The sequence below is a fragment of the Gigantopelta aegis genome, chromosome 8 (assembly GCF_016097555.1).
Source record: "Gigantopelta aegis isolate Gae_Host chromosome 8, Gae_host_genome, whole genome shotgun sequence".
Lineage (NCBI taxonomy): Eukaryota > Metazoa > Mollusca > Gastropoda > Neomphalida > Peltospiridae > Gigantopelta > Gigantopelta aegis.
The window spans coordinates 67,407,462-67,420,828 of record NC_054706.1 but is presented as its reverse complement, the minus strand read 5'-3'; the positions used below and the strand labels follow the sequence as shown (position 1 = coordinate 67,420,828).

The 13,367-nt window shown below is 37.4% G+C and overlaps 1 protein-coding gene across 1 annotated transcript in view; it reads right to left on the bottom strand.

The window, feature by feature from the left end:
* LOC121379187 (synaptotagmin-15-like) overlaps positions 1-10,521 on the bottom strand; it is a 161,242-nt gene extending 150,721 nt beyond the window's left edge. Inside the window, exon 1 of the mRNA XM_041507685.1 lies at positions 9,815-10,521. Coding sequence (XP_041363619.1) covers positions 9,815-9,875 — 61 coding nt within the window. The 5' untranslated portion in view covers positions 9,876-10,521. The remainder of the gene's footprint in view (positions 1-9,814) is intronic.
* Between the last annotated feature and the right edge of the window lie 2,846 nt (positions 10,522-13,367).

Below are 13,367 nucleotides of genomic sequence, written 5' to 3'. Positions count from 1 at the left end.
AAATTAACAAGACCGAAACAGATTGCTATTTATGATGTTTACTATAACTGCGTAAGATCACTACCCAGCCTTCACCCCCCCCCCCCACACACACACACACCTCTACTCACCCCCATCTTACCCCCCGAAAATGATAGAAAGAAAGTGTCCTTTTCCCCTTCAGTTTAACAGTTCTCTTTTTGTCTAGCTGTAGAACATCCTATATTGAGTCCTGATTCTTCGTATGCCCCGCCCTATCACTAGATAGTTGAGATTAGGCACGGCCCTGTATTCCGTCATGCGATGTTAAGATAACAGTTTTAGTTATTGCATTGTATGTTTGTTTGGGGGTTTTTTCCCCATTTTATTTCATAATTGCATATTGATTATTGCTGTATTGTAAGGATTCATAAACAGTGTTTCTACAGTGAATACAGCCACCCTCATCCTGTTGTTTATGACATGGGTTGCGGAGGCGGTAAATGCTGGTTATATAACCTATCATACACGTTCTGAGCGTTGTAATCGTGTTACGAAATTCGATCATTTCTCGATTCATGCTTCAAGAATTATGAAATACATTAACTTAAGGTATATTTGCGTTGTTGGTCTGTCGTGCTTGCGGGTTGTTTTGGGGTGGGGGGTTTTAGGTTGTTTTGGTGGATTTTTGTGTGTTTTGTTATTTGTTGTGTTTTGTTTGTTGCTGGGTTTGGGTTTGGGTTTTTTGAGGGGGTGGGGGGTGTTGTTGTTTTAGTTTTTTTAGGAATCACAAGACGATGCAGTTAATAAATGTATAGCATCAATACATAACCTGAAGACGTTCATTCCAAAAGCCTTTTTTAGGAATCACAAAGACGATGCAGGGAATAAATGTATAGCATTAATACATAACGTGAAGACGTTAATTCCAAAAGCCTTAACTATACCGTTGTATAGAAGAAAGTAACTGATTTCATCCTAATATCGAGGTTTAGTGAATTTAGTGAATTATCGTCATTGCGACTAATCCGTATTATTGAGATTTTAGTAATTATACATTTATTAATAATCGAGGGTTGATGTTTTAGTCTTCATGTTTTCTTTCTTTCTTTTGTAATATAGCCTACAGCTTTAAGAGTATCCAAAATCGTATCCAGCGTGTCCTTGCAGTTCGCAACGGCAATCAGCAGTGCTACAGCAAAAAGCTGTTGCAAAATTGATCAGCGACGGCCTTTTTTCTCATTATGTCGTATTTACTTTGCTATTATTTATTCTAAAATTTCCTTCCTAAAATAATCTGAATTTCGAGGGTTGCGTATCTATCTACAAGACGGAGTCTAGTGGACATTTAAACAAAGCTGGTACATGCTTACGGATGTGAATGACTGGCCTAGCCTCCATGACACAAATATACCACCACACTTCATGCTCATCAGATTCGGCGCTACCTGTCAGTACGCAACTTTTGTGGTATTATTGCACTATCAGTCAAGCCACTGTAACAGCTTTATGTCTAATGTTCACCAGTGACAGCAGTCTGAAACGGCACCTTGAGGTGGGGGCGTCATACGAAAGATGTATTGCGAGAAAATGAAAGGAAAAAAAGGAATGTTTGTTTAACAGCACCGTAAAAATTATTTTCCGCTATTTTTGTGTCTATTGTGGTTATTTCTACATTTGGGAGGAAGGGAAGTAGAGAGAGAGAGAGAGAGAGAGAGATACATACATACATACAGACATACATACAGACAGACAGAGAGGGAGAGAGTGGACGAGAGAGACGGGCACCACTGATATATCGAACTCAATTTCGTCGAGTTAACCGGTCACTCCGCTCTTTCATATCGACGCCGGGGTTACCGCTGATGTATCGAACTCGTGTCGTCGAGTTAACAGGTTACACAGCTCTGCCATATTTACACCGCGGTCATCTTTGATGTATCGAACTCATATCGTCGAGTTAACCGGTCACTCCGCTCTTTCATATCGACGCCGCAGTCACCGCTGATGTATCGAACTCGTGTCGTCGAATTAACAGATTACACAGCTCTTCTATATCTACACCGCGGTCATCATTGATGTATCGAACTCATATCGTCGAGTTAACCAGTCACTCCGCTCTTTCGTGTCGAGTCCTCGTTGGTAAATGACCTGGCGGTGGCGTTGTGTCTTGAATAACAAGAGTTGGGTCGCTCTCGAAACGATCGCCAGGGGAATTGGCGGTACAAAAGGCAATCAGTATATGTGATCAAGGACACTGATTCGATGTTAAATGTTACTAACGGTATAATGTAATATTTCACTACGAAATGGAATGGTGGGGATGTACTAGGTGTACGCTTTTTGGTTTGAAAGTTAACTATGCTTTTAGTTAAACTGATACCATATATATATATATATATATACACACACCCGTGCAGACACATGTACACAAATCTTTCAAAGGGTAGCAGGGATTTCATTTTTAAAGAGCATCATGGAAATACAAGTGGAGGTTTTTCTCTCATATACACGTATTCATAAAAATATATGTATACTGCAAGGGTATAAGCTATCTTTTTTTCTCATAAAAAAAACATACATAAAAAACACTATACTTTAAACAAAATAAAATATAATACATATGTGCTAAAATATTTTGTTAATTTAGTAAAGTGGTCTTCATTTTAACTATTGTTAAAACCAAAACCAAAACTTATTTTTACTTACAAATCACATACATATACATACATACATACATATAAAATCATCATATTTTGGGATTAGTTGTAGATTAGTTTTGGTAATTATTTGTTAAAATATTGTGCCGTTTTAGTTATCTCACAAAAAAACATAAATCGATTCATTGCTACACTTCATTCTTCTTCTTTTTTAGTCAAGATCCGTATTGTACACACAATCCAAATTGGAATACATTTGTAGTTAGTTCTGAATACTGTATGGCAACAGTGTAAAGTAAATATTAATTAACTTGTCGTTGTTATATTATGCATTGAAAATAATAATTAATATTTACCGGCATTAATAAAATCGAACTGTTTAACAAAACGATGATGCTTCACTGATCATGGGCAAACAGCGCGACATGTAATTATTCTAATTAAATGGAGGATTTTACTCGTACAGCCTACAGAAATCGGCACATAACTTTGAAGGCCATCCATAAAGTATGTACACACAAAATATGAGGATTTTTTTTATAGCTCCTTCACACACAGAGACAGACACAGAGAGACAGAACCAGATACAGACAGACAGACAGACAGTGAGAGAGAGAGAGAGAGAGAGAGAGAGAGAGGAGAGAGAGAGAGAGAGGGAGGGAGAGACAGAAACAGAGAGAGAGAGAGAGAGAGAGAGAGAGAGAGAGAGAGAGAGAGAGAGAGAGAGGGAGGGAGAGACAGAAACAGAGAGAGAGAGAGAGAGAGAGAGAGAGAGAGAGAGAGAGAGGGGGAGGAAGGAACCCCGCTTCTTTCACTTAGGCTACTTCTGCGGAACAGCAGCAAGGACTCTTTTAGATGCACATTCCCTAAAGACAAGACAGTACATACGACGGCCTGGTTGGGAATGTTAAACTCTGTTTTGTTTAACGACACCATTATTAATTATAATCATCGGCTACTGCATAATAAACATTTGGTAATTCGGGCTTGTAGTCTTCAGAGAAAACCCGCTACATGTTTTATTATGTGCACATACCATGGCCTTGGACAAGGAAAGAGAGCGCAATCTCTCTACCACTGAGCTTATTCATCCTTGTACTTTCTATATTCCATCTGACTGCAGATAGTCGATTCTCCGAGCACGGAAAACGTCGAAAATTGCATGGCGGAATTTATACGCGTATTACTATCTGCATGATATCAAGTAAATGGGGCCATAAATATCTTGTAATCACGTCCTATAAATCTTTCCTGTTCTGTTGTGACGTCTTTTAATGTTGTAAAGAATCATTTCACGGGAGGTTTTCGTCGTCGATCACTTACCGTTATTTTCTACGTTTTACCGCACAGGCGCGTTCTGATATGGCAATATGTATTTACGTTCCATACTCTCTCACGCGCGTGTGCCATGACGTGCAAAATTTATGAAACACTTCTGTGAACTGTAATAGCTGCTTCGTTCGCTATCGAGGAAATAAACAATTTCTTAAATGATTCCATACATTTTGTTTGATAAACAATAAATGTCTATTTATGCAGCAATCGTTGCCAATACATTTGGCTTCCGGTGCCATTTTGCGTGTCTGCACGACATCGTAGGCATGTTTTAAACTGTGTTATTTTTATGTCACATGCTATGCAGCCTAATGTCTATTCTTTAGAAAACAGACAAAATCTGATTGACATAAATCATTTTGATTTGCACAATTGTATATCAACATAATACAGTCAAACGTGTTGACAATATCAGTGTTTTGTCATTAGCAAAGCCTGCCACTGTCTAAGATGTTTACGTTTAGATTAATGGCAAAATAGGAATTTAATTGTTTGTTTGTTTGTTTCTGTTCTGTTACAAGATAACTCTTAGACTTCTTTCTAATGCTCCATGTAAAAAGAGCCTTCGAAAATCATAATTTAACTGGTTGTAACGAGAAAAATCCCAATGAGTTGAATGGATCCACTGAGGTGGTTCGATCCTGCGACGCAAGCAAGCGAGCACTCAAACGACTGAGCTAAATCCCGCTAGTGCAGTGGACACTAAATGTGGTTAATGTACAAACCTGTAACACATTGGGATCAGGTTCCAATAGAGTGAAACAAGAGTCAGTGACGTTAAAACGAGGAAATACCCTTTAAAATATAGAATAGAGATAATTTCGATGACCATTACTTCTCAGAGATACATGCGATTTTAAAAATTATTAAAAGTGCTTTTCATGGTTTTTAGAAACGCCCTGGTGACATGAAGCACTTCGGGTGTATGAAAAGGGATAATCTAAACAATAAAATAAAATAAATGTCTGATTTCAATTATCAAAAATGGCTCTAACAGTTAATAATATGCCGTAGTTTTTAAAAAGTAGGGTCTGTCATTTTAATATCATATGCACGGAATACATTTTTAAAAACAAAAATTGACCTTTGTGTGAACTTGTTTGTGTGAACAACGTTACATTCAGCTAGCATAAATTGCTGTACCCTAATTGACTTGAATGCCATTTTTGCCATATGACTTCAAATCTAAATAGATGTCGACGAAGCAATCTAATTAAAATTAGCTCCACTATTACATGTGGATCTAACACCAGCCAGTTGGAGCTCACGTCCACTAATCAAAACCTTACTTGCAGAATCCTGCCAGTGATTTAAAAATAATTTGAAAACATTCCGAATTATCCTGAGGGTATACGACATGTTTCGTGTGAATTACGAATGCCTTAAAACATGTTTTATTTTATAAAATAAATAATTTGTAATGTAAAACTGAAGACTGATTTAGTTGGGTTTTTTTTTATAAATAAATAAATAATTTTTAATGTAAAATTGAAGACTAATAACCCACCCCGTATATATTGGTATGGTTCGCTGTATTGCGGCCACTAAAATAGACTCGCCCGATATTTTTAGAATTTGTATGCTCCCAAATAACGTTATAAAAGGCGAAGTGTGATTGGTCAATATTTAAATTATTATTTACAGACGAAATGTTACCTGGACATTGAGGACTACGCAGTGTTGTTAGTTTTAAATCACTGGCAAGATTCTGCAAGTAAGGTTTTGATTAGTGGACGTGAGCTCCAACTGGCTGGTGTTAGATCCACATGTAATAGTGGAGCTAATTTTAATTAGATTGTCGACGAAGGCAGTCTATTGGCTTGCGATGCTAATCCATTGGATGTTAAATTATTTAGGTAACCTTGTTATTGTAAAAATATTTCAGAACTTTTGCTATTTTAAAAATTTAGGAGCAAGATAGTTGGAGTGTCCTCTAGGCCGGTCCAGTTTATATGTTATATTTAGTACTTTAAGCATGTGACGTTTCTTTTGTCCATCAGTATACAAACCTCACTGAGGGAAAACATGTTATTCACATTGCGTGCACATACATGTAATATAGACCGGGGAGTAGATGTATGTGCATAATAAACGCCGATGAGTGAATATTATACATGTAATATGGATTGGGAAATGCAAATACAGGAAATTATTAGGTCCACTGTAATTGAATGAACCTGCAGTTGGCGAGATACTGGCGGTAGTACTTAATACATGCCCATTTGAGAGAATATTGTCGGAGAATATATGGTACTACGATTTAAATATACCGGCCTCGGTGGTGTCGTGGTTAAGCCATCGGGCATAAGACTGGTAGGTACTGGGTTCGCAGCCAAGAGCGAGTTTTAACGACTCAAAGGGTAGGTGTAAGATCACTACACCCTCTTCTCTTTCACTAACCATTACCAACTAACAACTAACCTACTGTCCTGGACAGACAGCCCAGATAGCTGAGGTGTGTGTGTACCCAAGACAGCGTGCTTGAACTTAAATTGGATATAAGACTGAAAATAAGTTAAAATGAATGAATGAATGAATGAATGAATTGAATGAATGAATGAACGAATGAATGAACGAATGAATGAACGAATGAATGAATGAATGAATGAATGAATTAATTAATTTAATTAATTAATACATCAAACTGACTTCTTAGATCCAAAACACACCGGGGTTGAGTCCGGGTTCTGACGAGTATGGTACCAGTCAAACATGAAACGCAATGAATCGAATGTGGTTTAAACAATATTTATTTCCAATTATTCTGCTCGTTTGAATTTGAATATGTAATCCAGGTTTACACAAGATGACAGATCAATGGTAAATTCCATGATTCGAAATCTTAAAAGCATGTTCCCACGGGCAAGTTTACAAATCTGTTCGCAACCCCAGGTCTACCAAAGATTATAATTAAAAGTAACCTAGATTATTACTAAAATTGAAGGAAAAGTGGGTTATTTCTATAGTCAAATGACAACCCACCCCCCCCCCCCCACCGTGAATCGAATATGACAAAACACACCTCATCTGTGCTGTCGCGTACTACAGCTCGCTGTATGGAACGATCGCTATATTGTCACACTACCAGACTGACAGCTGCAGCAGACTGTGCAAGTCGTATTTTAATTTTTTGTCTTAATAAACGACAGGATATATATATATATATGAATCAAAGTTGGATTCTCATAATTAGTTATGGTGTTTATAGAAGAAAAAATATCTAAAGATATAAACGCAGTTATTAATGTATTGAAAACATTAAACAGACGTCAAAACACACCAGACATGGTCACTTTGCCACACTCGCCAGACACAAACACAGCTTTTCGGTGTGTTTTGGGCCTTAATGGCGATGACCTACATGTCAAATGCAAACTATCCACTGAAATTAACTTCACAGATTCCGATTTCTGCCACTGATGCATACATGTAAGTTACATGTAACCACAAATGCCATAAATATCTTAATTTGATATTTTTGTTCTATTTTTTAAAATTATTTTTGATGATGTATATGGGAGTATACATTTATGTATCTTTCAACACGTTGTTTAAAATCATATTCAGTTCACGGAAAATAACTCGTAAGATATATGATAATATTATCTGTATGCTTGATAATACAAAGAGAATAACCAAGTAAATATCATTGGTTATCGGCTTTATCCCGTGAAGGTTTGAACGCCTGAACAGGATAAAACCGATAACCTACATCATTAACACATTGTTCATTTTATCCTTTAACTCAGCAAGGCGAATGGGGGAAACTGTGCAGAAAGAGATCGTCTGTCAAATGGAACTTTTATGAACTGAATTATTACATGAACTAAACAAAATATATTCGCTCGTGCAAAAAGGTTAACGTTCTGTCTATCATTTTTTGTTATTTCTAGAACACTTTTACTTTTCTTCTTAGGTCAAACCGAACTGAAATGATTTTCAAAACATACTGTAGGAGGATGGGACGGACTATAGTGTTTTTGATAATAGGGTGAACTACTAGTTATGTGCATAGCTGTACTGTAATTAGTTTTAATACAGAACGTGATATTGCATATCGAGTATCAATGGTGATAAGCCACGACACGAAATATATAACGTGCAGTATTCTATCAAATTAGAATATGGACAACGGTCAAATTCTAAGATTCTCAATTTGAAGTCTCAGTTCCAACTGCGTACAATGTTTTTAAAGGGAAGTTGTAAAGAAAAAAAATGTTTCTTTAATTCTTTGCTTGCTGTTGTTTGAGGTGCTTGCGTCGCAGGATCGAACCACCTCGGTGGATCCATTCAACTGCTTGGGTTTTTCTCGTTCCAACCAATGCACCACAACTGGACAAAGGCCGTGGTATGTGCTTTCCTGTCTGTGGGAAAGTGCAAATAAAAGATTGCGTCATTTATGTTGTTTTACAAGTCAGGTTGATCAAAGAGAAGCGTCTTGTCGTAAATTACTGCTTTTGTTTACACTGAGCATACTGGATATTATATTATGTAATTGTTCATGTTTCCTCATATGCCGTTGCCTACCGGCATGGGTGTAATAAAGTTCTGTTCTGTTCTAGAGTTGGTCATGAGCTGACGTCACTTTGCCCGAAGCTAGAGTACCGGACGCATTTTTCATTTGTTAAAGTGTCGGTATGTGTTGGTGGTCCGGGTATGCATCTTTCCAACACGTAAGGCTCATTTTTTAGTTTACTCTCCCTTTAAACTAATTTATTATAAGAGACATATATACATACATATATATATATATATATATATATTGGGAAGTTTTAGCATAAAAATTGGGAAGTTTCAGTGCCATTTTCTTTTGGGAAGGGGCCTACATTTAGACCTACAGAACGCCTGGGTAAATCCCTGGTGTACCTTCATACAAATAGGGCATCATATAGGACACCGTCTTTCGCCTTTGCTATACAAGTTTTGGGATACTGGTTTAAAAAGAAAACCCCCACATAGGCCCATAGAGAGATTCGCATGTCAGACGAGAGCTCTGCTACTAAATTGGATCCCGCCATTTTATCGTTAGGGTACACAAGTCTGAGACTAAAGCCAGACTGTAAACGTCTTACTTACATGATCCCTGATCCCCCCCCCCCCCCCCCCCCGTTCTTAAAGATTCCATTACTGCTAACGAAGCGTTTGTGTGATTAATGTCGAGAGAGAATAATTGGTTATTGTCTTAAAGTATTGATTTTTATAATAGCACGCTAAGGAATATGAATGTGGCGTCGTGCTACCGAGCAGTTTTCACCAGCAGATATGACCCTGGTGAAACCACCATCAAGTGGCAGCCACTGGTTCTCATTTATTTATCAATTAAATGTTAGTGCAAAATCATAAATGATACATGCGAAATTCGCTGTAAATGATCTAATTATGGGCTTAGAGAAATTAGTTCGGTTTTGCTTGGACGAATTCGGTCTTCGGACATAGCATGCATCTACGATTAATGACTTGGCATTGACAGTAACAGAGAGAAAAAAACATAAATGATTTTCTTGTCGTTGTTGCTGTTGTCTTGTGGGGTTTTTTTTTAATAACATTATTATCCTAGAGAAATTGGGTAATGTCAGAGAAGAACTATGAATGTCTATCTAGTTGTTAAAAAAGGATTAAATTTGGCGATATAATGGCTTAAAAAACTTAATGTGCTTATACGTAAAATAAGGAGTTCGTGCTATGGCATGAAATGATATCGTACGATGTAAAATTAATCAATGTGCTTATATGCCTGTAAGGTTCAAGCTGTCTTGACACAGCAGAAAATGTTATGATGCATAGCAGAAAATGTGTATAAAAGTTAAATAGTATAGCATTTAACATCGACAGGCACACAAATGTTAAAAACAAAAACTCACCGTTGCCAACTTTATGCGTGTGGGGTGAAAAGACATCTGGGGTGTTCCTTTTACCACCCATGGCGCTGTAGGTCCTCTTCGTCGTTTCGAACTCCTCGCAGTTTTCGAACCACCGTTAAAAAAACTATCTTCCGCTTGTTTTTTGTTTTTTTACAAATACGCAATACAGAAAAACACGAAGACAGACAGTGCCCCAAAAATAAAAAATAAAAATCGAACAGTAATGCGTCACATTTGATCTTTTATACTCAGATGAGTAGAAAAAACCTCCTTCATAAAACTTATAGTTCTGGAGCTTCTTATAGTTAATCCGTTCTTTTTTCCCGGGCTTTTGATGCGCGTGATCAATATATATAATAAGGCAGACGGCTGAACAGCCGACGGATGAAAGAATAGCAGACGGCTGTATAACACAGCATCAGCGTTCTGTCGTTAACGAACGGTGTTTCTTCAATCAGACAGGTTTCGCTCAAGTGTCACTTGGTAACCACGTCATTCATGATTTCGATCACGTGGATGGTGCCAGTTCCTATCAAAAATCTGGAGCAAGATTCCGCTTGAAAGAATGTTTATGTTCCTCTCTTTCTCTTTCTGATTTATTGATATTGCTGAAATTTCATATAAAACCCGGTGATGTAATAACTGTTACTATAGGTTATGTAGTTTTTAAAATGAGGTGATGTGTATGTATGTAGTATTGTCGTCTGCTGCTAGCGGTGATGTAATATCTATCGGATAAGTAATTTTTAAAATGATGTGGTTTTTATGTATGTAGTATTGTCGTCTGCTACTACCGGTGATGTAATATCTATCGGCTCAGTTATTTTTAAAATGGTGTGATGTTTATGTATGTGGAGTTGTCGTCTGCTGCTGGTAACTCTGCTTGGTGTTTTAAACAGACGAAAGCGCGTGGCAGTGAGTCACGTGAGGCCACTTTTTACAGATTATATGAGTTATTACCGCGACAAATCAGTCGATAAACGGACAAGTTGAGTAGGCGCATTAAACGGTATCAGTTCCCGAATGAAATGAGTTAACACTAGTCCTCGACAGCGACAGCTTTGTAACAATATTCAATAACTAACATGAATCCATCAAAAATCAGACACACGACCAAGAAGGTAGGAGGTCAGTGAGACACGAAGAATGGAAGAAATAGAGTTTATTTTAATTAAACCAAATGTGACAAAAACAAATTATAGCATAAAACTGTATAAGCAGAGAGGTATTCCTGTACGTAGGCGGACAGACCGAGGCGGACAGACAGACAGGCAGACAGACAGGTGGGCAGGTAGGAAAGCAGGAAGGTAGGAAGGAAAACAGAAATGTATTTCAATTTAATCTAACCAGTTATAGAAACAAAACCTGCGAGAAAAAGAAAACGTAGCATAAAATCATAAGTAGACAGGTTGGCATGCACAGAAATATACGTTAATTTAGTCGAACTTATGTGGGACCGGACGTAGCCCAATGGCAAAGCGCTCGATTGATGCGTGGTTGGTCTAGGATCGACTCCCGTTGGTGGAACCATTGAGCTATTTCTCGTTCCAGCCAGTGCAACACAACTGGTATATCAAAGGCCGTGGTATGAGCTATCCTGCCTGTGGGATGGTACATTTAAAAGATCCCTTGCTACTACGACTATGTCAGAATGACCAAATGCAATAGGTACCAGTGCTCTATCATTCTGTCTCTGACATTATCTGACTATTAAAGATAATCTTTCCAAAAACACTTCGGATGTTTGAAAATGGATAATTTAAACAATACAATCTAAATAATGAAAATCTTTCCAAAAACACTTCGGATGTACGAAAATGGATAATTTAAACAATACAATCTAAATAATGTCTGATTTCAAATATCGAAAACGGATCTAATAGTGGAAAGTACGCCTTCGTGTTTAAAAACTATATAGGAATAGTCACTTTTGATGTAATTTTAAAAACTATATAGGAATAGTCACTTTAAATGTAATTTTAAAAACTATATAGGAATAGTCACTTTAAATGTACTTTTAAAAACTCGGGGACGGCACGTAGCCCAGTGGTAAAGCGCTCGCTTGATGCGCGATCGGTCTTGGATCGATCCCCGTCGGTGGGCCCATCGGGTTATTTCTCGTTCCAGCCAGTGCACGACTGGTGTATCAAAGGCCGTGGTATGTGCTATCCTGTCTCTGGGATGGTGCATATAAAAGATCCCTTGTTGCATTAGGAAAAATGTACCGGGTTTCCTGTGTTGATTACGAGTCGGAATTACCAAATGTTTGACATCCAATAGCCGATGATTAACTAATCAATGTGCTCTAGTGGTGTCGTTAAACAAAACAAACTTTTTTAAAACTCGTACAGCGTGCGCTTTATAACATTATCATGTGTATACTGAGAGTTGACAACCAGAACCAGGCATGTCCTAAGTCATGTTTAAAACAAAATAATAATAACTAACGTTTAAAATATTCTAAAACAACCAATAAGAAATGGGGCAATGGGCAACTAGTTTTACGCGCTCATGTACCACTGAGGTTTCGAACACGCCCCAATAAGAAAGCAATTATCTTGGCTTCATGTGTAGATGTTGTTACAGTTACATTTGTTTGAATAATATTAAGCTTACAGTAATTACAAAGTGGTTGCAATTTGGTTCGATAATTACTTGGCACAACAAAGAGACCCGATTAAGGTTGATTTTTAATTTAAGGTGGGCACAGAGAGCTAGGAAACAAAGATTGTTTATTGTTGTCTCTATGACTTCCCCTAGCTGCATTGTTAATATTTCTGGTCTGAGGTTATTGCGTTGTAGGATTGAATCACCTCAATGGACCCATTCTCTGATTAGATTTTTTTCCAAAGGCCGTGGTATGTGTTGTCCTGTTTGTGGGGAAGTGCATATAAAAGATCCCTTGCTGTTAATGGAAGAAATTGAGCGGGTTTTCTCTATGACTACAGGGGCAGGATTTAGCTCAGTCGGTTAAGTGCTCGCTTGAGGTGCTTACCGTCGCAGGATCGAATCGCCTCAGTGGACCTATTCTCTGATTGGATTTTTTCCAGTTCCAACCAGTGCATCACGACTGGTATATCAAATTCCGTGGTATGTGCTGTCCTGTCTGTGGAAAGTGCATATAAAAGACCCCTTGCTGTTAATGGACTTCGAGTAAAAAATAACCAAATGTTTGACACCCAATAGCCGACGGCGTATAAATCAATGTGTTCTAGTGGTGTTGTTAAACAAAACAAACTTAACTTTTTGTTAATATTTGTTATGTAAATGTATGATTTGTTATTGAACAGTATTGGGTTTTCTCTCTGTCTGTGTCATTCTTAACCATATGTCCGAGGCTATATAACTGTAAATTAAAATGTTATTATTATTATTATTATTATTATTATTATTATTATTCCTATTGCATGTATAGTTTATCCCTTTATAAAACACACATGTTAACAAAATGCGAAATAGTTAACTACTTTCATTTCACAATGAGTGAAAAGCCCGTCAGCCTATAAAGTTGGCTTGTTATTAAGTGTTAAAAATATTAAATAATTGAATCAAC